This window comes from Podarcis liolepis (assembly GCF_965112155.1).
Source record: "Podarcis liolepis genome assembly, chromosome: 14".
In the NCBI taxonomy this organism is placed as follows: domain Eukaryota; kingdom Metazoa; phylum Chordata; class Lepidosauria; order Squamata; family Lacertidae; genus Podarcis; species Podarcis liolepis.
The window spans coordinates 27,429,185-27,453,133 of NC_139569.1; the positions used below are offsets into that span (position 1 = coordinate 27,429,185).

The following is a 23,949-nucleotide window of genomic DNA, read 5'->3' on the forward strand; positions in this document are numbered from 1 at the left end:
ATCATCTTCATCCATCAGCACTTTCCAGACACAGTACGGTCCAACCCAGGGAACTCAAACCTTATTGGGGACCCCAGTTCTAGCTCTTGTGTCTCATTGAGCCCCACCCTCACCGATTCCGCCATATTTCTGATACGTCACTTATACCCTTATTGTCTCTGAGTATTGATAGATCTTGACATGCGTTTGCTGAAGCTGATTATAGCCCTGCTGAGTTTCCCTTTCCCTTTCTTTTCCCGCCTCCAGTCGAAAGAATCTTCTTCCGTCTTGAGCTGTGACATTTCGGCGGACAACCAGTACATCGTCACGGGCTCAGGGGACAAGAAGGCCACAGTCTACGAGGTGATCTACTGAGCCCAGGGGATTCTGCGGGGCCACCACACTCCAGGCAGACTGCGATCCGACCAGGCGGCGGTTGGGACTCCAGCAGGCAGATGGAGAGAGTGCCTGAGCACGTTCCCATGATGCTCTCGGTTGTGGAAGCTGCGCCACCTGGCTGTGGGGCCGGGGGGAGATCTTTCATCGCCCTCTTAGGGTCGCTGTTCTGGTGGCAATTGAGACCTTGGCGCTTGGTCCAGCTGTGCGGGATTTTGCAAACGTCTTCTCCGGAGACCTCAGCCGGCTTGTGGTTTTTCCTGGTTTTTAACTTCTTGGTTCTCATGCCTGTGATCTCGGGGAAGCAAACTCCGGACCAGATTTGCTTCCTGGCAGAGACTCGTCCTTCTTTGTCTCTCTGTAAGACTTGTGGGAAATGTAAATAGCGGACGAGTTTTAATACGGTGGGGGACTCCTTCTGGCCTCGGGGGCCAGCTGTGTATTTTTTTTTCTCCTCTTACTTTGGTCTGCTGTAATTGTATTCCACTGGGGTTTTGTTTTTTTGGTTTTGGTGGTGGCCACCCTTCTCCTGCCCCCCCTCCAAACACTCATTTGGTTGAGAGACTCTGCTGACCCACCACTTGCCCCTAGCGGGAGCAAAATTGCCCTCCAACCTCCCATCTTCTACTGCCGTACCTGTGAAGCATCCTCTGTCTCTTTTTCCAAGACCCAAACCCTTGTCCGGATTGCAACCTTTAGCCGCTGACGAGTGGCAGCAACGGAACAATCACCACCGTCTTCTATAGGAATTCTTCTTTTTATTTTTTAAAAGCACTTCCGTCTTTGGAGCGAAGCGATGAGAGGTCCGTGTCCGGATAGGTTTTGGACCCCACCATGCCTGTTACGTGCGACCTTCAGGCCTAGATGCTGAGGAAGGGGTTACAAGAAAGCAACGTTCAACAATATGCTCAGGGAGCCAGAGAGAGAGAAAAAGATAATAGCAACTTGTGTGGGCTTTTTTAAATTTTATTTTAAACACTCCAATGAAAGTAAAAGTGATAGAGATGGTAACGTTTAAATGCAGGTTGTTGTTGTTTTTAAAAAGTTTACTAACACGAAGCGATTTCTGTGCGACGGGGACTGGGGGTGGCGTTGGCATCTAGTGGCTTTGGCAAATCTTCCCTCTCCCAGCCTCTTGGATCAAGTGAAAGTGGGGAGGAGGAGGGAGACTCGCCCTCCTGACGTTTTTTGTACTAAAGGAGAAAATAAGATTTAAACACGGGAAAAAATCTACGTATTTGTGTAGCAGAAGATCTTGCCCTGTAATGTAGCATATGGAAGAGAATTTTTATACCACATTTTTATGGATTATTTTTTAATTTTTGATTTTGATCTGGTTTAAAAAAAATACAAAACACTATGGCTTAAAAGGTGAAAAAAAAACTACCTGTTTTTATTAAAGGCCATGCCGGTGCATAAAGGACGATGGAGTGGAGAGAGATTCTTTTCCTGATTGTACTTTTCTTTGGTGGCCTGTGCCTTTCAGGGTGGGGGTGTTTCTTAGCTCCAGTTAGGAACCGGGATGGAGTGGAAGGGAAGTCTCTGAACTGGTGGTGGTACAGAAATTGATCGGGTGTGCTTTGATTGTGGTGGTGGTTTTAAATTGCAACTGGCATCCAAGCAGAATTGTGGAGGAGGAAGGGACCCCAAGGGTCATCTATTCTAACCCCATGCAATGCAGGTTAGTTCAACAGCAACAACAGCAGCAGCAAATAACTTTGGGGGGGGGGCCCTTTACCATTGTGTGCCTTCTCTTCTGTTCTGTACTCAAGTCTTTGTCAACCTGGGGTTTTTTTTGGAAGGAAGCTCCCACTGCTTCCTCCATCTGTCACTTGAGGCCATTTCCTCACTCTGCCTACTAATAGGGCCGGCTCTGCTTTAGAGATGACACAGGAAGGTGCTATATGCAGTCCATTGATCCATTTAGCTCAATAGTCTACAGCAGTTCCCGAACTTTCCCCGGCTGGAAGAGGAAAGAGCAGAGCAACCACCCACATTGCCAATAAAATATAGCACAGTGAAAGGTGAAGCCTGAGTTGTAGGTAGGAAAGGAGCAAGGTAGCTGGACCTATGGCCCGGGAGATGCCCCCACCCAGAAATCCCCCAATAGCCTTAGTAAGGAACGAAGATGGATTTGTGGGCTGGGAGTGGCGTCCCCCTCCTGGCACAGTCTGTGCAGAGGGTGTTGCATCTGCCAGTTCCCTCCAGTCTTCTGCCCTTTATGAGCGGATTCATCTCTGCTATAACCTTTGCCTAGTCAGCACTTTTGGAAAGGTTAAATTTATGGATAACCTAAATACATTTTCCATTTGCCACTATTTCAAAGGCCCTTCCTGCCTATGTCTCTTCTGGGTCCTATTGCAGCTTTTGAGAACTCGGAGCACTAATTCCTCTTTATCCTGTTTTGTTTTTTTAAGGGTGCTTTTAGCTCTTCAAGATGCTCTGTGTTGGGTGATACAACTGTAAAATAACATGGGATGGAGCAAAACATATTTATGCTTGCTTGCTAAAAATGGCCTTGGTTTTATGAGGCTTAGCGTATGATCAGTAAGTCTTGTGAGTTTCAGCACTTGACTTGGAAGGCGAGTTGCAGGATAATCTCTTTATTTTTAATGAACTGAATCTGGAAGGATAGAGTCCTGGTTTTTAATTTTGTTAATATAAGCTGCCTTGGACATTTGTTACGAGTGGAAAGGTGTAATCAGAATTCACAATGAGAGTTCAAATAACAACTGTATTCCAAAACTTCCAAAACTGAGCTACAATTCCCAGAGTGCTTTAACAGTCAATGCCTCTTCCCAGGGAATTTTGGGAATTGCAGTGCTGTGAAGGGCATGGAAGTCTCCCAACAACACTTGGCACCGTTGCCCGAACTACAGTTCCCATAATTCTTTGGGGGAGTTCTAGTGCTAAAAATGTATGGTGGAAATGTGGCCAGAGGGACAGAAGGAGGAGGAGAGCTGAAATCAGCGCCTGGTCCAAATTTCAGGATCCCTACCATTCCTGGAAGTCGTTGACACTCTGAGCATCATGGTCAGCCTCTTCCCCCAATAGACACTAAGCTGTAAAATAACAGGTCATTAATATCCCAGTCAATTCTGTGTCGTGTTAAGGCTTCATTTCCGGAAAAGGTCTGACAGTGGCTCTATTTGATACAAGTTGTTATGTCAGGCAACAGTGGGGAAATAGATCTGGGACGCTCAAGCAATTCCAGGAAACGGTTGTGAGGGCAGGTCAACAGATGGCGTTTATGTGTAGGCTGAAGCCTTCACCAAACCAGGCATGGACCCCCGAAAGAAGGTGGGTGGCTAAGCACCGGACAAGCCACATTCCATGGCTAATGAGCCATGTTGGTGAGGATGGATTTAAAGAGCTCCAGGCCGCGTGGCAGGCAAAAGGAATATGGACATTCATCCCCCTCTTGTTCAGAATGTGCTTGTAGAGATGGACCTGGAGAGACTTCAGTAGAGCCAGTGTGCGGTAGCGGACCTGGGAGCAAACAAGGTTCAAATCCCCTTACTCACTGGGTGACCTTAGGCCAGTCACTGCCTCTGCGTAATCTACTTCACAGGGCTGCTGTTGCGGAGATCAAATGAGGAGGGGGAGAACGCTGAACACCACCTTGAGCTCCTTGAAGAAAAAGGTGCCATAAATAAATAGCAATGAAGTGCAGGCCCGGCACTGGATGATTTGCCTCATGAGGTAAAGTGAGCCACTTCCTGTCGCCTCCTGCCTGCCTTTGGAAGCACATTGCCCTTGCCTTGCTCTGTGGAATGGGGTTCTTCCTCTGGCTTTTGGAGCAAGCTGGCCTTGCAGGCACATTTGAAGTGGCAAATTAATAAAGTTCCCTAGTACTGCAGTGTGAACCAAGTGCTCGCCAAAGCCACCTCGTCCACAATGAAGTCTTCCTCAGACGAAGGCCTAGGCCTCGAGGAGCATTTTATTGTGGCTGCTTCGCTGCAACCAGAAGTGGAGAAAGGGATGGGGAAGAGTCTTGTTAATGCCAGAACTGAGAGCACCTAGTGGAGCAGAATGCTGGAGGGTTTACACAGCGCATACAGTAGTTAAGCAATGGTTGCTCCCACAAGCAGGAGCGGGATGGGGCGAATTAAAAGAAGATTGGGCAAATTTGTGGAGAGGAAGGCTATCAATGGCTCCTAGCCACAGTGGCTGGGTTCTGCCTCCACTATCGGGATGTTCCTGAATACAACTTGCTGGGAATCACAGGTGAGCAAGGTGCTCCTCTCAGGTCCCGCTTGCGGGTTTCCCACGGGGGCATCTGGGTGGCCGCTGTGAGAACAGGATATTGGACTCTGCAGGCCTTTTCTTTGGTTCTTGGGGTCCCAGGGAGGAGCTTCTGCGTTTGGCTAGTGCCGCCGGCAGTCAGCAAAATGGGTGGAAGGCAGGTGGTCTGAGACGAGAGCACACAAGGATTTGACACCCGCCCTTGTGGTACTGCTTGCCTAACAGATGGGCCGGCCCACATTTCGTTTTGGATGAAATGTCTGCTCCATCCACAGCCTGCATGGATATTTGCAGCCTCTCCCAATGGCATCTCTATGCAGAGTAGTCCTCTGTGCCTTTTAATGTCACCTGTCCCCGTTCCCCTGCATGGATATTTGCGGCCTCTCCCGATGGCATCTCTATGCAGAGTAGTCCTCTGTGCCTTTTAATGTCACCTGTCCCCGTTCCCCTCAAGTTAACCCTGTGGAGTGCACAATGGCAGCATCACCGCCCTGCCGCTCTTGCATCCTGGAGCAGATGGCAGGAGGCAGCTTGGTGCATGCCGTCAGCTGCTGCTCTCTTGAGTTGACGACATGGCAGCGTGCAAAATTTTGTTGGTCTCCCCCCCGCCCCATCACTTCATCTGTTCCACTGCTGCATCCCACCCGTTTTAATTACTGTAATTGAGTTATAATGAACGATTGCGCAGTGCCATTGTCTGCAGTGGCAGGGGGAATTTCTATGCATTCCACACTCCATCTAACAAACACATCCAGTTCTATTTGCTGGCTTTAAGGTTGCTGACATGCCGTAATGGCAGAACTAAAGGAATCGCTGGCTGAGATTCCGGCATTGCCAGGGCTGGACTAGATGACTGTTAGATGAAGTGGTTCAGGTTATGGGTAAAGGGTTAGGGGTTCAGGTTGCAAGCAATTTTTAGTTTCGTGAAACTTTGTTCTGGCCCATCCATCATGGGCTATTGCAAAGCAGGCATCTTTCTTCCCCATTGTTAGATTATCTGTTAGGCTGTGCTTGGATTATTTATATGGGGACAAGGCACCAACTGACTTTCAAATCGGTCCCTGGTAGGATGAGGAATTTAGGAAGTCAATATGTTTCTAAAAACACCAGATATCAAAGGGAAAGAAAGATCAAAGCAGAGAAGGTCGAAGCCAAAAATAGAGCACCTTGAGCAAGATGAAAGCGGGGGACAGGGCAGATCTCCTCCTCCAATGGTCTTCAGAAGATAAAGGGAACAGGCAAATGGCCAGGCCCTGACATTGCGGGAGGATGTGGTGGGGGTCAGGGTGGCAAAGGATGGAGAACCTAGCTAGCAGGACCAGTGGTCTGGGATTATGGGGAGTGTAGTCCAGAAATACCTGGAGGCCCAAGTTTGGGAAACCCTGTAACGGATTCAAACTCACATCAATTTTCCTGGGAAAATGGGAGCAAACTGGGCATTGCTAGAAATGAAATTGTCTGTGCAGGATTTTATATACAGGCTTCTCGAAAACAGAACATTGTTTCATACAAATTCCTGCATGTAGAAAACTAGAGCCCTCCAGTCTCCCGGCTGTGTTCTGTGTGCAGGCCAGCATGTATGGATCATTAAATTGTGGAAAGGATTCCAAGGGCCATCTAGTCCAACCTTCCTGCAATGCAAGAATCGCAGCTAAAGATTCCCCAGCAGATGGCCACCCACCCAACCTGCTTAAAAACCTCCCATGACGGAAAGTCCATTACTTTCCTAGGTGGTTCGTTCCACTGTCCAACAGCTGTGTGCAAAGAGTCCAGCTGGTCACCTCCTCCTCTGCTGTTTGCGACAACCTGGCCCAGGTCCTGCAGAAAGTGGTTCTTATCGCCACTACAGCCCCATTTCTGCTCAGTCCCAGCGCACACGAGCCCATCAATTCAGCCACTTGGGACACATTGCTTGGGGACGCTCCTTCCCAGGTTTCCATGCCGTGGTGACACCATAAATCATCTCACCCATCCAGGGGAAAACAATAAGCAACTGACACTTAACGTCACCAGCTTCCCCCCCAGGGAGCTTGGCTGTTTTCCAGAGCAGGAATGTGAGCATGTCACAAAGGCAGGCACACCTTGTATATGATGCAGCAGCCCACGAACCCTTCTGCTGAGCTGTGGAAAGGCCTTGCGGGAAGGGAGCAGGCACTGTTTGGAAATCTACAGACACACACCCCACTGACTCCCTTTTCTCTGAATCTGCTATGGTGATACTTTATGGAAAAACCCTAAATAGAGGTTGAGTTGTCTTTGGAGGAGAAAGAGTGGAGATTTTCCTGGTGTGTTGTAATGTGTGTGTGTGTTTACAAATGCTACATTTTCAGCCAGAGCAGAGCAGGTTGGACTATTTATTTAATTCATACAATTTGTACACTTGATTGTAAAGACGACAATACAGTGGTACCTCTGGTTACGTACTTAATTCGTTCCAGAGGTCCATTCTTAACCTGAAACTGTTCTTAACCTGAAGCACCACTTTAGCTAATGGGGCCTCCTGCTGCTGCCACCGCGCAATTTCTGTTCTCATCCTGAAGGAAAGTTCTTAACCTGAGGTACTACTTTTGGGTTAGCGGAGTCTGTAACCTGAAGCGTATGTAACCTGAGGTACCACTGTAATTCAGAGTGGTTTGCAAAAAGGATAAAGCGGTAATGTTGTCAAGAAGAAGAATTCGCAGAGAAAATTCAAAAAGTTTGAAAAGTTAAAATGAGCATACTAATAATGGATTAAAACTCGCAACAATTTTCTAAATATCTGAGTAAAGGTAAAGGTACCCCTGCCCGTATGGGCCAGTCTTGACAGACTCTAGGGTTATGCGCTCATCTCACTCTAGAGGCCAGGAGCCAGCGCTGTCCGCAGACACTTCCGGGTCACGTGGCCAGCGTGACGAAGCTGCTCTGGCGAACCGGCACCAGAGCAGCACACGGAAACGCCGTTTACCTTCCCGCTATAAAGTGGTACCTATATATCTACTTGCACCTAGGGGTGCTTTCAAACTGCTAGGTGGGCAGGAGCTGGGACCGAACGATGGGAGCTCACCCTGCCGCGGGGGTTCGAACCGCCGACCATGCGATCGGCAAGTCCTAGGCACTGAGGTTTTACCCACAGCGCCACCCGCATCCCTAAATATCTGAGTAGGCATGTCTAAACAAGAATGTTTTTTCAGCATGTGCCAAAAAAAAATGAAAGCGCCTGCCTAGTGTCAATTGGCTGGGAGTTCCAAAGTGTAGATCCTACCACTCTAAAAAAGGCTGAGTTTTTACAAACGTGGAACAGATATTATGTGGCACCTGTAACAGGGCCAGTTCCTCCAAATCTGTCGAGTGAGCATTATATATGTGTTAAGGCATCTCATAGGTAAACTGGTTCCAAGTTGTAACAACTCTCCAAATGTGGTGTCTCCCCACATTTGACAGCTTTCCCACATAGCTCCCAAACTCATGCTGCAGAGAAGAATTTATTTTTATTTTTAAAAATCTTGCTACATGGAAGACAGACACAGCTATAAACTGTAAACTGGATCCTTTACTTAACAACCTCAACCATACTTCCCCCACCACCAAAAAACCCCCCAACCTCAGCCGAAGCAAGAAGCAGCAGAAGCAAGGAGGAAAGAGGTGAAACAGAAACCATAAACTTACAACTCAGGAAGGCTGCTTAGCTCTCTGGGCCAAGATGCACAAACACTTTCTTGGCTTTTTTCCTTTCAGTGCAGCGGGTATGAATTAAAGGCAGTTGCTTCTTCCAAAAACTCAGACCCTTCTTTTCTGTCTCCAGCTACAACCAAGCTGCAAAATCTCTGCCTTACAGTTATTTATTTCAGGTAGGTAGCTGTGTTGGTCTGACACAGTCAAAATATAAAAAATAAAATAAAAAATTGTCCAGTAGCACCTTAGAGACCAACTAAGTTTCTTCCTGGTATAAGCTTTCGTGCACATGCACACGAAAACTTACACAGTGGTACCTCGGGTTACATACGCTTCAGGTTACAGACTCCGCTAACCCAGAAATAGTGCTTCAGGTTAAGAACTTTGCTTCAGGATGAGAACAGAAATCGTGCGGCAGGAGGCCCCGTTAGCTAAAGTGGTGCTTCAGGTTAAGAACAGTTTCAGGTTAAGAACGGACCTCCGGAACGAATTAAGTTCTTAACCTGAGGTACCACAGTACCAAGAAGAAACTTAATTGGTCTCTAAGGTGCTACTGGACAAAAAATATATATTATTTAGTTATTTATTTGTTTATGTGCCACTCAGTGCCAAAAGAGGCTTCTGGCAGATTAGAAGTTTAGCAACTCCCCCTGTAAGGATGGGGCCTATGAAACATTGCTAGTGATTATTTATCTGCGATTCCTGCATTGCAGGGGGGTGGACTAGATGACCCTTAGGCTCCCTTCCAGCTCTATGATTCTTTGATTCCAATAGTCTGGAGTTGCCAACCGTCCCTTTAACAAGCCATTTTGAGCAGTGTAAAGCTAATTCCCCTGTTGGGGACAGGGATGGGCAAATCGGTCAGTTTCTATTTCCTTCCAATTCTCGTTCCGTTCTCTATATTTCCACACCCATTTGCAATTTATTTATAGATTTAAGAAAGTCCTCACTGGACATTTGTCAGCATTTTAGTGATATTTCTTCTTAACAGACAAATTTTTCTGCATGATCCAATGCAGCAATGTACCGTATTTTTCCGTGTATAAGATGATATTTTTTCCTTGGAAATAATAGGCAAAAATTGTGGGTCGTCTTATACACGGAAAGCGGGGGGGATTGGTGGCAGCAGCCAGCAGGAGATTGGCAGTGGCGGTTTGGTGAGTGATTGGTTTTTGTTGCGGTCCCCCCAAAATAGGGGTTGTCTTATACATGGGGGCGTGTTATACACAGAAAAATACGGTATGTGATTTTCACAAATGGATGCATTTTTATACGCATTTTACCTAACATATGCATTTGGGGACACCTTCCCTGGTTGGAGAACTCCATTGCAAAATTTGAACAAGTGCAAATTTTGAAAGGAGAATTGTTTCAGGAAATGTCCCTTCCTAGATGCAAACTTGGCAGTCATTTTTAATGATTTCTATACAATTTATGGACCATGAAAAACAACATTGAATCAATTTAACCCAGAATAGCTTTCAAAATTCCCAAGTCATGTTACAACTTTTCAACACCCTTCATTTTTGGAATGTGAAAGTTGAGAAATTCAATGCGCCCAACTCCCAGAAGCATTTTTTGGTGAGGACTCCTGGCTCCTCTTTGCAGCTGCCCAGAAAGTTGGCCAAGTGTATGGCGTTTGTGTCTGCTATTGCCTCCTGGACTGAAGCTCTTAGCCGGGCCCCTCATTGCCAGGCCCGAAATGTTTAGGAATCAGCCAGTTTAATGAGAACAAAAGAAATTAATTGGCGGTTTAGGCCTAATGAGACGGCTGTGCAAATTGACGGTCCTCATCAGCAGAAACAAACAGGCTCCCTTCCATGGGCTGCTCCGCTGCATTGAGCGGAGGAAAGCTTTTGCCAGGATGATAAATAGCAGGTCAGGAGAGACCATCTGTGCTTCTCTTCTCCCCTCCACTCCCAAGGGAGGAGGGAGGAGGCTTAGCGCAGAGAGGGGAGGGAAATAGACGGCCATGAAAGCCGCCATTCTCTGGTTCATTCATGGCGGCTCTGCTTGACACCGCCACCTCGAGATAAAGGAGGCAGCCAGCCACGCACTGCACACTTGAGAAGCCCCAAAGAGTTCCGATTTCAGGGCCTGTTTAGTACCTATTGAGGTGCTCACAAAAGACCCAGGCCCCAGCGAGGCAGCGCTTGGGCGGACAGCTCATGGAGCAGACAGGAGCTGCCCAGGGCCTCTGGCGGCTTCCATTTGTTCTCTCTGTTTACTTAAGACGTTCTCCAATTCCCACTGCGGAGCCCTTTTTTTAAAAGCTGGCTTGGCTGATGCTCCCGGCCTGTGCGGTGGGTGGGTGCGGGGAGCGGGGAGGAGAAGCAGGATTGCAGAAAGGGACCCGTCTGATCTTTTAATAATCAAAGTAATTAGAATAATCCTTTCAGGGCTGAATAGGGGATTATTCCTCCATGTCATTGGAGTTTCATCCTCCGTTTGGTCTCCTAAAATGTGGAAAGGGGAGAAGAGAGGACTTCAAAAGCAGCCGCAGCGCTCCTCCCTGCCTTTTAATACCCTCAAGAAATTTTCCACCGCATGACTTGAGTAAGGTGTGAGTGCGGATGCATGTTTTGGATTCCCAGGGAACATTTTTGGGGGGTCTCCCCGCCTTTCCTTGGAGGTTGGCCGCTGGGGGTGCTGGCTGTACCAGCTGATAAAAAACTTTTAGAGAAGTCAAGGGCATCTCTGGGGTTAATTGGAAGCAGCCAGTGCCACCAGGGGGGTGATTATAAAATGATGGGGAATTAAAGAGGGCCTAAATCCTGCCTGTATGTTGCTGTTTCTTGTCAGCTCTCCAGGGACAAAGGCTTCTTCAAGAGGAGGAGGAGGACTAACCCGTCCTTCACAGGCAGAGGCCAATTCTCATGTAACTCCTCAATGCTCACTGGGGCCTGAGGTCTCCTAGGGCTGACCTTCCTGTGCTAGCTGAGGGGCTGAGGGTTGTCGCAGCTCACATTTCCAAAAACCTCTGGAGGGCACCAGGTTGGCACCAGGGTTATGATGCCTGTGGGAAGTGGAGCCAGAGCATGGACATCATGGCTAGCAGCCATCAACGGCCATCACAGTTGGCAGCCATCACTGCCTCCTGCAGAAGTGAGTTCCATACTGCTGAATGAAGAAGGACTTTGTTTCTCTCTCCCAACTTTCAGTTTCATTGGATGCCCACAACTTCTAGTGTTAGGAGAGATGCAGAAAAACATTCCTCTATCCGGGAGAAAATTTCTCAGTGCCATACATAATTTCATCATGTGACTCTTTTCTCCAAACAAATGCACCAGCCTTTCCTAACAGGGGAGTCACTCCACCATCCCCATTCGGCCATTTTGGTTTTGAGCCAGATGGACCAATGGCCTGACTCTAAGGCCACTTCCTCATCTTTCAGCCTACCTCTCAAGGTTGTTGTAAGATGCTGTTCTAAGCTCCATGAAGAACACACAGGAACACATTCAATCAATACACCCAAGTGTATCAGTTATCCCAGATGTCAACAGGGGGTAGACATGCTATCTTCTGAACAGAGAGAGAAAGAGGGAATAAAAGCAGTACAGTGGTACCTCGGGTTAAGTACTTAATTTGTTCTGGAGGTCCGTTCTTAACCTGAAACTGTTCTTAACCTGAAGCACCACTTTAGCTAATGGGGCCTCCTGCTGCTGCTGCGCCACTGGAGCACAATTTCTGTTCTCATCCTGAAGCAAAGTCCTTAACCCGAGGTACTATTTCTGGGTTAGCGGAGTCTGTAACCTGAAGCGTATATAACCTGAGGTACCACTGTACAGTATTTTAGTTCCTTGGTCTTAGCTGAGGTGAGTAGTTTTTGTGGTCTGTTGTGGGAGGAGAAAGCAGCCTTTGTATCTCTGCTGAGCAGCTCTCAATGCAAAAAATGATAAGTCAGGAGACGAACAAAGAGCGTAATATGTTATGCCAAACGACTAACATGAACTCCATCCCTGCTAAATGCTGTCTGGTGGTTTGTTGACGGGGCCTCTGTTCCTCATTAACCAAAGCCTTGACCTTGACCCTGGTCGGCCTTTTCGCTGGGAGATGGAATCCCAGAACAACTCATTTGGCCAACACATTGGCCCAGCAATCCATAAATATTGATTTGTTGTTCTGCGGAGTAATTTAAATGTCAATTATAAGCTCCGGGCAGATCTGGATCAACAATGAAACTGCGGAGAAGTAGGAGCTTCCAAGAGCTGCTGGTGGTGGTGGGATTTGTTAGAGGGAAGGATGGGGCGTGGGGCAGAGTCCTTACATTTAAGGCCATTGCTTTCTGCTTTGGTAAAGGGAAGGGAGAGAGGTTGGATGAGCATGGCTGGCAACATGGAGCAACTCAGTCTGGGGAATCTGATGTGCATGCCCGGCGTTTGTTTATGTTTTGATGTGGCCCAAGGCAGCTTCGTAACAGGGTAAGCTGACAGAACGGAAATGATGGGTTTGGATTTTCCAGAGGTTTGGGGCACTTTGTCAAAGGATGGAGGCAATTAAAGGAAGGAAGGAGGAGGAGGCCTGAGGTTTTTTGGGGTGTGTGTGGAGGCAACGAAGTACCTGTGTGAAGGAAGCATTGAGTAACCTCCAGGGGCAGCTAACTTTTGCCCCTCCACATGCTGTAGTACTCCAGCCCCCATCAGCCCCAAGCAGCATGGCCAATGGCCAGAGGTGATGGGAACTGCACCTGGGCTGGCCATCTTTGTTTCTGCAAAATACAGGACAGGGCGGGATGGTTGGGGTGGGTGAGTGAAGTGGCTTCAAAGCAATCCATTACAATATACTGCAGCCTAATAGGATGGCCCCTCTGGAATTTGTCATGCGCATGAATGCCCATGCATGCACACACACATACACATGGATTTGTAAATCTGTCTGTGCTTGGCTAAAGGTAAAGGGACCCCTGACCATTAGGTCCAGTCGTGGCCAACTCTGGGGTTGTGGCGCTCATCTCGCTTTATTGGCCGAGGGAGCCGGCTTACAGCTTCTGGGCCAGCATGACTAAGCCGCCTCTGGCGAACCAGAGCAGCGCATGGAAACGTCGTTTACCTTCCCGCCGGAGCGGTACCTATTTATCTACTTGCACTTTGATGTGCTTTCGAACTGCTAGGTTGGCAGGAGCAGGGACCGAGCAACGAGAGCTCACCCCTTCGCGGGGGTTTGAACCGTCGACCTTCTGATCAGCAAGTCCTAGGCTCTGTGGTTTAACCCACAGCGCCACCCGCATCCCAGGTAAAGGTAAAGGGACTTGGCTGTGCTTGGCTACCCAGAGCTTAAATACAGGACCTTTCACACACCCTTTCAAATTCATGCATTTGAAGAGGATCCCTAACTTGACAATGAGAGAGAGAGAGAAGACCTGAAATACAGGACAAAACTGCATCAATACAGGGCCTAGCATTTTACATTGAAATATGGAGCAATCCTATATTATACAGGACAGGTGGCAACCAACACCTGGAGGGCTGCTGCGGGTTCTCCGCTCCCGGTTTGCTCTAAAACAGCCTCCCCCAAGCTGGGGATTTTTGACTCCAACTCCCATCAGCCCCAGCCAGCATGGTTGGGCTGCCATCAGCATAACACAGCTGTTGTGGTCCAAAACATCTGGAAGGCACCACCCTGGGAAAGGCCGCTGGAAAAGATGCGCTGCCTGCACATCTTCCAATCTTCTCCATGCTCATCACGGAGGCTGGATATTAACATCCCAAGGGGGACGTATCTGTACAGCAACAGACAAAACAAGATTTCTCGCTGTATATTCCTGCTGTATAATGATCTTTTCACCAAGAGTGTGTGCTAGGAACAATATGAAATTTCTCTCTCTCTCTCTCTCTCTCTCTCTCTCTCTCACACACACACACACACACACACACACAAAAACTGGGTTTATCATTCCACCCAAGTTTTTGTTTTTGTTTTTGTTTTTGTTTTTTTAAAGAATGAGCTTTCCAGCCAAGGACTTGGCAAACCCCTCTGTTGTATTTATGGAGTAGCTCTAGTGACACAATTGTGCTCATTAATTGATTGCAGTCTGAGGACCTGTTATATGTGAATGAAACACCATATAATGCCTTCTGCAGATTTTTGATATATACACATATAGATTTATAGGAGGGTGAAGCAGCCTCACCCCACCCCCAAATCCCTTGAAATTAAACCTCATAAAATCTTTGGCTGCTTTGCAGGGGTATCCACCTGAGTTGTCGGGGGGCGGGGGCGGGGGGAGGTTTGAAGCAAAACCAAATGACATTGAGGATTGGCTACACACACACACACACACACACACACACACACACACACACAGTGTGACTGTTCTTATTAAAAGCCTCTTTGTAAATTTCACTGCAGAGCGTTTGGGAGGCAGCTTAAATTTAAGCAGGGGGCTTAAATTGTAGCAATCCTGATTTACAGCACAAAAGGAGCCGAGTTTTTTTCCAAGCAGGATGGAGCCAGGAGGATGTTTGGCAAAAGGGCCTAAAATATAAGGCGAGCTAATGACAAAATGTAGAGATTAGGGTTTCCCCCCACATTACCGAAGTGTGGCGACACTGGGCGCACGGTTTGAGGGCTCTATGCTGGGAGTTAGTGGTAGAGAAAATGTTCTGGATCAGGACCAAAGGCCCCACAGAGACAGAATTGTGAAGGCCTCCCTTTGGCCCCAACCTGCTGAAAATATGAATGGAATTGTTATTCAGGTTGGTTTTCCTGGGTTGATGAATTGTACCCCGCCCTCCAGCAAAAAGTTCTGAAGCAATTTACAGCCAGAATGAAACTGAGCAGTAAAAACACATAAACATATTAAAAACATATTCATGACTGTGCTGTCCAAATGCCTGTGAAAACAGAAAATGTCTGTGTTTTAAGCACTTTGCATCAGGGAAAGGCATCACCGGTCCTGAGAGATCTGCATTGGCTGCCAGTACATTTCCAAGCACAATTTAAAGCTTTAAAGCCCTAAACACCCTCGGTCCTGAATGAGCGGCTCCACCTTCATCGTTCAGCCCGGACACTGAGATCCAGCGCCGAGGGCCTTCTGGTGGTTCCTTCATTGCGAGAAGTGAGGTTACAGGGAACCAGGCAGAGGGCCTTCTCGGTAGTGGCCCCTGCCCTCTGGAACGCCCTCCCATCACATGTCAAGGCAATAAGCATCTATCCTATTTTTAAAAGACTTCTGAAGGCAGTCCTGTTTAGTGAAGTTTTTAATATTTAATGCTGTATTGTTTTTAACACTCGATTGGGAGCTGCCCAGAGTGGCTGGGGAAACCCAGCCAGATGGGTGGGGTATAAATTTATTATTATTATTATTATTATTATTATTATTATTATTATTATTATTATTATCACAGCACTCTATGCACACCTTTCCAGTGAGTCAGTGTGGCCTAGAGGTTAGACTCTTGACTTCGAATCCCCCACTTGGCGAAGAAGCTCACTGGGCCAGTCTCCTGCCTCTTCTTTTGGCTTAACCTACCTCACAGGGTTAAATGAAGACGAGGAGAACCAATGTCTGCCACCTTGAGCTCCATGGAGCAAAAAGGGTGGGTGATGTAAATGCAAGAAATAAATAAGTAACACTTCTCATCAGGCAGCAAATCGTCTTGAGGCAGCTGCAAGCATGAATGTCCTGCCTACGAAGAAATGCAGTGTTAGGTTGGGCTTTTAAAAAATATTTTTATGATGGTGATGACCAAGTTATTTCAGAGTTCAGAGGGAGAACTAGATCCCTAGTTAATTGTCGCAGGAAGAGTGCAGCACACCTGAAAATGAGATCAGTTTGTGGGGGATTAGAAAAGTGGGAGAGCTGGGAGCTGCTAATGTCTTTTTGTTTTCCAATCCATCATTCAGTGGTCCAAAATGGAGGACACACAAGGGATGATGATGATGATGATGATTTTAAAAGAAAGACACAAAGGAAGTGGAGGCTGAGCACCCCCCCCCCAGATTGTTAGAGGCAAGGTTCATGACACATAGCAGCTTTCTCCCCCCCCCCAATTCTCTCTGTTCTCAGACGCCCTGTGTGAGAAGCAGACAGTTGTCAAAGGCCCTAATCTGTTAAAAGCATGAAGGATGCTTGTGTTGATCTGGAGCCCAGATGTAATTAAAGGGCTCCCCCCCCCCCCTGTGTTGAGCTTGCATAATGCAGAGTGTGAACAGGCAGCGCTCCACTTCTCCCTGCTGGTGAAAATTTTCCTGCTCCCCCAAGCTTGGTAGGAAAACGGAAAAGCGCACAAATAAAATGTGGGGGAAGGTTTTTAGGGTTGTGGGTTTTTTTAGAACATATAATCCTGTAGCTGAAGCTTTTTCTCTTTGGCTGCTTACGCCCCATAAATTTAAAGCACATGATTTCCTCCCAAGAATCTTGGGAGCTGTAGTTTGTTATGGGTACCGGGAATTGTAGTTCTCTGGGGGAAACTGCCATTCCCAGGATGCTTTGGGAGAAGTCATGTGTTTCAAATGTATGGTGTCTACACAGCCTCAGTCTCTCTTTTTTCCTCCACCCCGCCTGGGCCCCACACCTCTAATCTCTGCTAGAAAATCTGATTTGGGATGTAATTTGTATGGCATGTCTCATGATTTCATTTAATCTGCACAATCCTCTTATACAGCAGAACAGCATAAGTTAACACAGGGAATGTGGCTCTTTAAGGGATATGAATCTCCCCCCCCCCATGCCCCCCAGCCAGTCCTTCTAGACCAAAAATTCATTAAATCTTTGGACAGCTCCTCATGGGCACTTGTCAAGAGAGCTTTCCACCTTCATCTCACGGTCAGGGACAGCAAAGAAATCTGATCCAGTTTGCATTAAAAGGCCAATTTGCCTAATTCGTGGTTTCTGAAATAATACACGAAACGCAGCCGCCCTTTCAAATATCCACTTCTCCAAATTTTGCAACGCAGTTCTCCAGACAAGGAATGTGCACCAACATTTATATGCTAGGGTGAAGTGGTCATCTAAATTAGTGGGAAATGTGCAAAATAAGAATAATGCACCTTACTAGGGGGAATGTGTATATTGGGCAACATTGCCTTGAAAAATCCCCACTAAAATTCTGGTGAAACTTTCTTTGAAGACTATTTACAGAAATATTGTAAAATTAATGAATGTTAGAATGATGTTGGATTGAAGTTAAGGGGTTTCTAGCTGTAATGGTATAAAAGAATATGAAAAAAATTGGATTCTTAACAGGTAAATTTAGGTTACAATATATCAAGATTAAAGATCAGGATAAAATAAGGAGGGAAAGGAATTGCTGAACTAATAAATTGAACTGGAATACAAAAAGGGGAGGTATGAGGAGGTCCAGGAAACAAGTAAATGAAAGATAAGTGATGAAAAGATTGAATTGTTTTTAACTATTTTTATTTTGTATTTTTTCTTTTCTCTTTTTCATTTTGTAACATTGTAAAAACCTTAATAAATATTTATAAAAAACCCCCACTAAACCTCTGGTGAAACTTTCTGAGGACTAGTAAGAAATGTGGTGTGGAAACATCAGAACGTAAAATGAGGAGAACGAGCCACTGAAATGAAAGGAAATTGATAGATTTGCTCGTTCCTGCCTCGCCTCCCAGCATTTGAAGCGTTATTCAGTCAGGGTCCCACCTGAACAGATGAAACAGGATTTAATTTTGTAAAGAAAAACACTTGTTTTGAAAACATAAAGTTGATTCAAAAACAAAAGAAAGCTCTTCCCACAGCTCATAGTTGGAACTCCCTCCTGCAGGAGGAGAAGATGGATTAAATAAATTCCTGGAAGAGAGGGCTATCATCGATGGCTACTAGCTATGATGGCTCTGCTCTGCCTCCACATCTGGAGGCAGCCATGCTTCTGAATACCAGTTGCTGGAAACCACAGGAGGGGAGAGGGCTCTGGTGCTTGAATCCTGCTTGTGGGTTTCTCACTGGGCCATCTGGTTGGCCAGTATGAGAACAGGATGCTGGACTAGATGGGCCATTGGCCTGACCCTGCGGGCTCTTCCTATGCCCTGGTGCTGACAGGGTGAGGAGACAGCTATTCTCTTTGAGGAGCCACTCTCCGGACTGTTACACTGCCCAGTGCCACATGGACAGTGGATTCTCTCCTCCCTGCCCCCGCTGCCACCGCCTCCTCTTCCACCCCCTTTAATTCTTAATGGTCAATTTGGCTTCCCTGCTTTTATTTAAAAGGAAGTAAGGGAAAAGGAAGCAAAATACTTTCTAAATGATTGTTGTGATCAAATAACTCCCCAAATGCTACAAAATATTAAAATCCCTACTTCAATATCCTTTATCCTTTAAGGTTCTTTATAATTCAATAAACAGGATTTCCAAATCCTCGTCGCCAGAGCGGAGAGTGGGCTGTTCTGCTGTTCTGGGCCTTCTCCTCTAATGCACACTCTTATTAAGCTGTGCAAGCTTACAGCTCTTTAATCTTTTTGAACACATGTTGAGGAGAATAAAAGCAATTTTGTTTAGGAAGCTGAAGGCCGTGCTCAGCTAGAAATAAGCTTTTTCTGTAATCTCCCCTCCTCCCAAGCTTTATAGCCCAGTTGTTTTTTGGAACCAGCACTGCACAGGCCACACAGTAAACTGTGGAAGATCAAGGCATCCCTGAAGCTGTTTTCCCCTCTCTCCCTCCAACCAGCCTCCTCTTGACTAAGGGACAAATGAGAAGAGCAACCTAATTTTTTTCCCAGCACCCCCCCCGACCCCTTGCCCAAATCAGCACACTACTCGTACTTTCCATCTTCTTTCTTGGAAAATAATCTCAGATCTCGGCTTCTTTGGGATCAAAGCTAATCTGCATGTAATTCCCCTACCTCACCTTCTGCCCTTGGCAACCTATAAATGCAGATTAAAGGGTTATATAAATGTAATTTTCTAATTAATCATTTTTAGATCCTTCCAGCTACTGCATATTTTTTGAGAGAGGGGGGTGAGGGGGGGTTGTAACATGGCAAATGTACTTAAAGATAAGGCATTAGCTCATAGTGGACAGAGATCCAACAGAAGAGCCTTGCTTGCATTTCAATATTCGTTTGACCTCGGCTAAACTCCAGAATGTGCTTGGTTCCCCCAGTCGTCTTGTCCTCGTCGCAGGCAGGCAGCTCAGGGAGGGCAAGTGTGGGTGCAAAGAGGAGAAGGGAATGGTTGTAGGCAGATGGAGAGCAAATCCTCACAGAGAACCATCCATCCTACAGTGTGGACTGAGATATACCAGCTGCAAGGTTGGTGGCAACGATTGGCTTGACTAAGGTCCACACTCCAGCAGGGACCTCTTCCTCCTCAGTGCCAGATTTATGTATAAACTAAACAAGCTATAGCTTAGGGCCCCACTCTTTTGGAGCCCCCCCCCCAAAAAAAAAATTAAAAAAACAACAACACCTGGGTATACATTTCCAAAATATAAGATAAAAAACAAATAAAATAAAACCTACAAATAAAATAAAACCTGTTGTGTTGTGTTGTGTTGTGTTGTGTTGTGTTGTGTAAGCTCCTATCATGTAATTAATGGGTCCCACCTGCTAGCCTGCTCCCTAAAATATCACTGGTTTGCTCATTTCTATATATAGGATGCCTACATTCTGCATGTGCAAATGGCTTCAGATACCTATTAGGTCCATAAATTACCACATAGCATATATTCAACACAAAAAACAGCAACAATTTGTTGTTGACAAAGGACAGCTGGACCTATAAAAGGCCCCATTACCTTCAGTAGCTTAGGGCCTCATCAAACCTAAATCCGACCCTGCTCCTCACCAGGGCATGGGCGTTTTGCACACAAAAATGGAGGTATGAGGCGAAATTTGCACCGAGGTATTGATGAATTTTCAGCAATATCCTGAAGACAGGAAAAATGTGAACCAGAGAGAAACTGAAATTGATGGATTTGGTCACCCCAGTTGCCCATATGTGTTTTATGTTGTTACTTGTGAAATGTGTGGTTTTTTTAATACCATCCAACATTTCTCTGATGGAAATAGGGACGTCCTATTCCATCATAGGCGGGACGCGGGTGGTGCTGTGGGTAAAACCACAGTGCCTAGGACTTGCCGATTGTATGGTTGGCGGTTTGAATCCCCATGGCGGGGTGAGCTCCCATCTTTCGGTCCCAGCTCCTGCCCACCAGCAGTTCGAAAGCACCCTTAAAGTGCAAGTAGATAAATAGGTACTGCTTTATAGCGGGAAGGTAAACGGCGTTCCGTGCGCTGCGCTGGTGCAGGCTCGCCAGCGCAGCGATGTCACGCTGGCCACGTGACCAGGAAGTGTCTGCGGACGGCGCCGGCTCCTGGCCTCTAGAGTGAGATGAGTGCACAACCCTAGAGTCTGTCAAGACTGGCCCGTACGGGCGGGGATACCTTTACCTTTACCTTTATTCCATCATAATAATAATTAGGAAGAAGAGGAGGAGGAGGAGGAGGAGGAGGAGGAGGAGGAGGAGCTTGGATTTGATATCCCGCTTTATCACCACCCGAAGGAGTCTCAAAGCGGCTAACATTCTCCTTTCCCTTCCTCCCCCACAACAAACACTCTGTGAGGTGAGTGAGGCTGAGAGACTTCAGAGAAGTGTGACTGGCCCAAGGTCACCCAGCAGCTGCATGTGGAGGAGCAGGGAAGCGAACCTGGTTCACCAGATTACGAGTGTACCGCTCTTAACCACTACACCACACTGGCTCTCTGACAATTAGGGCAGAAGTGACGTCCGGGTTGAATTTCCGGAAGGTGGTGGTTTGCTCTGGATCCTCGGCAAGTAAAACAACATTCAGGGTGTCCTGGTTCTTACTTTTTGAAATACAGCAACCTAATAATAATAATGTTATTATTTATACCCTGCCTGGCTGGGTTGCCCAAGATACTCTGGGCAGCTTCCAACATATATGAAAACCTAACAAAACATTAAACATTTTAAAAAGTTCCCTATTCAGGGCTGCCTTCAGATGTCTTCTAAAGTTTGAATAGTACTTATCTTCTTGGCTTGAGGGGCACATAACTCCATACCCTCCAACATTTCTCAGACGAAAACAGGGACCTTCTACTATACCCTCCAATATTTCTCCAATGAAAATAGGCACGTCCTAAGGAAAAGTGGGGCATTCCAGGATCAAATCAGAAAGTGGGACGGCGTCTGTAAATCCAGGACTGTCCGTGGAAATTAGGAACACTTGGAGGGTCTGGGTGGTTATTAGAAATGTGATTAATAAATATAAGAGTTTCTCACAGCCAAGAGATCCAGTGTTCTGCAAAGTCTCTTTCATTACATTACAGGTATGTGTTTTTAGGGCCCACCCTGTTTTTATAGTCGTAAGTTGTTTTAATTTTTGTTAAATATTGTTTTGAATACCACCCTGGGACATTAGGGTGAAAGGTGGGAAATAAATAACTGGCATAAGATCTCCGCACCCTGCCTTTGAGAAGCCAGAACTTTCTTTCCCTTCCAGATTGTGTAGAAAATTTTGTGCCGTCTCTTTAAGAGCAAATTAAATAAATAAATAACTGAAGACCTTACCAGCCACCTATTTTTCTTTCAGGTATCTTCAAATCGTGCTAATTAACTTCAAGGTAGATGTTCCTCACTCCAGCCTCCCTTTTCTGCCTTCAAATGCCAAAACAAATCTTGCCATAATTACCAGCAATCCTTTTCATTACTGGCTGCCTAATTATCCTATTAATAGCTCATCCTAAGAGACTGTATTGCTTGGCAGGCAAATATTTGTTTTTAAATTAGCAAACACAAAAGACAAACCGGCTCTGTTTGCCGAAGGATTTTTGAAATGCAAAATGGTTCATATTGATAGGAGGGTGAAGGATATAATCCTAGAAAAACCAAATACTTTAAGCTGCTGGAAGCAGGTTTTTCTCAACAAGGCGGTGGGGGAGGGGAAGGAAACAGACAACCTGGGTTTTATTCCAGGGAGGGGGGGAGGAGGGTAGAAGACTAGGATGACAAAAAAGTGTGTGTGTCAAATTTTTCAGGCAATTAACAGTTTCTGAACCGCCACATGATGAAGATAATTAATAGAAGTTTTCAAATGTTCTTCCTAACTTGTTAAATGTGCTACTGAAACCTGAAACTCTGTTGAATGATCCTGCAGGGCCTGATATGAAGATTGGGGGGTCTCAGGAACCATCTCTTAGGTCGGTCCACCTGTCTTGTTTTGTAATGCACTAGCTGTCTCCAGAGTCCAGCCACTCCCAGAGCTTCAGCTGGCAGGCAGCTCTTATGGAACTCCCCCTCACAGGAGGCAGAGATGAGACAAATTCACGGAGGACAACACTTGTGATGGCTACTAGCCATGACGGCCATGCTCTGCCTCTACAATGGGGGAAGCAATGCCTCTGAATGCCCATTGCTGGAAACCACAGGACGGGAGAGGGCTCTTGATCTCAGGTCTTGTTTGCTGGCTTACCATTGAGGGATCTGGTCAGGGCTGGATTTAGGTTTGATGAGGCCCTAAGCTACTGAAGGTAATGGGGCCCTTTATATATCCAGCTGTCCTTTGTCAACAACAAATTGTCGCTGTTTTTTGTGTTGAATATATGCTATATGGTAGCATATTTATGGAACTAGGTAAAGGGACCCCTGACTGTTAGGTCCAATCGCAAACGACTCTGGGGTTGCAGCGCTCATCTCGCTTTACTGGCCAAGGGAGCCGGTATACAGTTTCCAGGTCATGTGGCCAGCATGACTAAGCCGCTTCTGGCGAACCAGAGCAGCACATCAAAACGCCGTTTACCTTCCCGCTGGAGTGGTACCTAGTTATCTACTTGCACTTTGACGTGCTTTTGAACTGCTAGGTTGGCAGGAGCAGGGACCGAGCAACGGGAGCTCACCCCGTCGCGGGGATTCGAACCGCCAACCTTCTGATCGGCAAGCCCTAGGCTCTGTGGTTTAGACCACAGTACCACCTGCATCCCTCTATTTATGGACCTAACAGGTATCTAAAGCCATTTGCACATGTTGCCATGCAACCTGTCCATGCAGAATATAGGCACCCTATATATAGAAATGAGCAAACCAGTGATATTTTAGGAGCAGGTTAGCAGGCTGTATTACTTACATCATAGGAGCCTACACAACACAAAACACTGTTGCTGTATGTAGGTTTTATTTTATTTGTTTTTTATCGTATATTTTGGAAATGTGCATCCATTTTTTCCCCTCTACATTTTTTGGGGGCGACCAAGAGAGTGGGCCCCTAAGCTATAGCTTGTTTGGCTTATACATAAATCCGGCACTGGATCCAGTTGGCCACTGTGAGAACAGGATGCTGGACTAGATGGGTCATTGACCTGTTATAGCCAGACTCTTCTTCTGTTCTTCTGGAGCTGATGGAAGTTATGATCCAAAACATCTGTAGGGAATCAGGTTGGGGAATGCTGCTCTGGACAAAATCCTCACGAGACTCAGGCCCTTTGGCCTGACCCAGCAGCCAGGCTCTTCTGGTGTTCTTAAGGATGACTCCCCCCCCCCACTAAAAAGTTGAACACCACAAGCAGCCCCCCCCAACATGAAAAGCAGGGGGATCGAAGTTAAAGAGCCTGGGCAGTTGGGCATGTCTTATCCTGGCACCAAAAAGCAGACCACATCAGTACCAGGTGTGTTTTATTGGGGATAAAAGGTAAAGGGACCCCTGACTGTTAGGTCACGGGGATTCAAACCGCCAACCTTCTGATCGGCAAGCCTTAGGCTCTGT

The 23,949-nt window shown here is 46.6% G+C and overlaps 1 protein-coding gene and 1 long non-coding RNA gene across 9 annotated transcripts in view; one reads left to right on the forward strand and one right to left on the reverse strand.

Moving 5' to 3' along the window:
• TLE3 (TLE family member 3, transcriptional corepressor) overlaps window positions 1-1,798 on the forward strand; it is a 49,148-nt gene extending 47,350 nt beyond the window's left edge. For all 8 annotated transcript variants that reach the window (XM_083475059.1, XM_083475063.1, XM_083475058.1 and 5 more), the window contains exon 20: window positions 247-1,798. In XM_083475059.1, the coding sequence (XP_083331185.1) occupies window positions 247-354 (108 nt within the window). In that variant the 3' untranslated portion in view covers window positions 355-1,798. The remainder of the gene's footprint in view (window positions 1-246) is intronic.
• On the reverse strand, window positions 1,649-7,582 carry LOC310693345. Its single transcript, XR_014519110.1, has 2 exons — window positions 5,055-7,582; window positions 1,649-4,968 (listed from the first exon to the last, which is right to left on the reverse strand). It is a non-coding gene; the product is annotated as an uncharacterized lncRNA (long non-coding RNA).
• Between the last annotated feature and the right edge of the window lie 16,367 nt (window positions 7,583-23,949).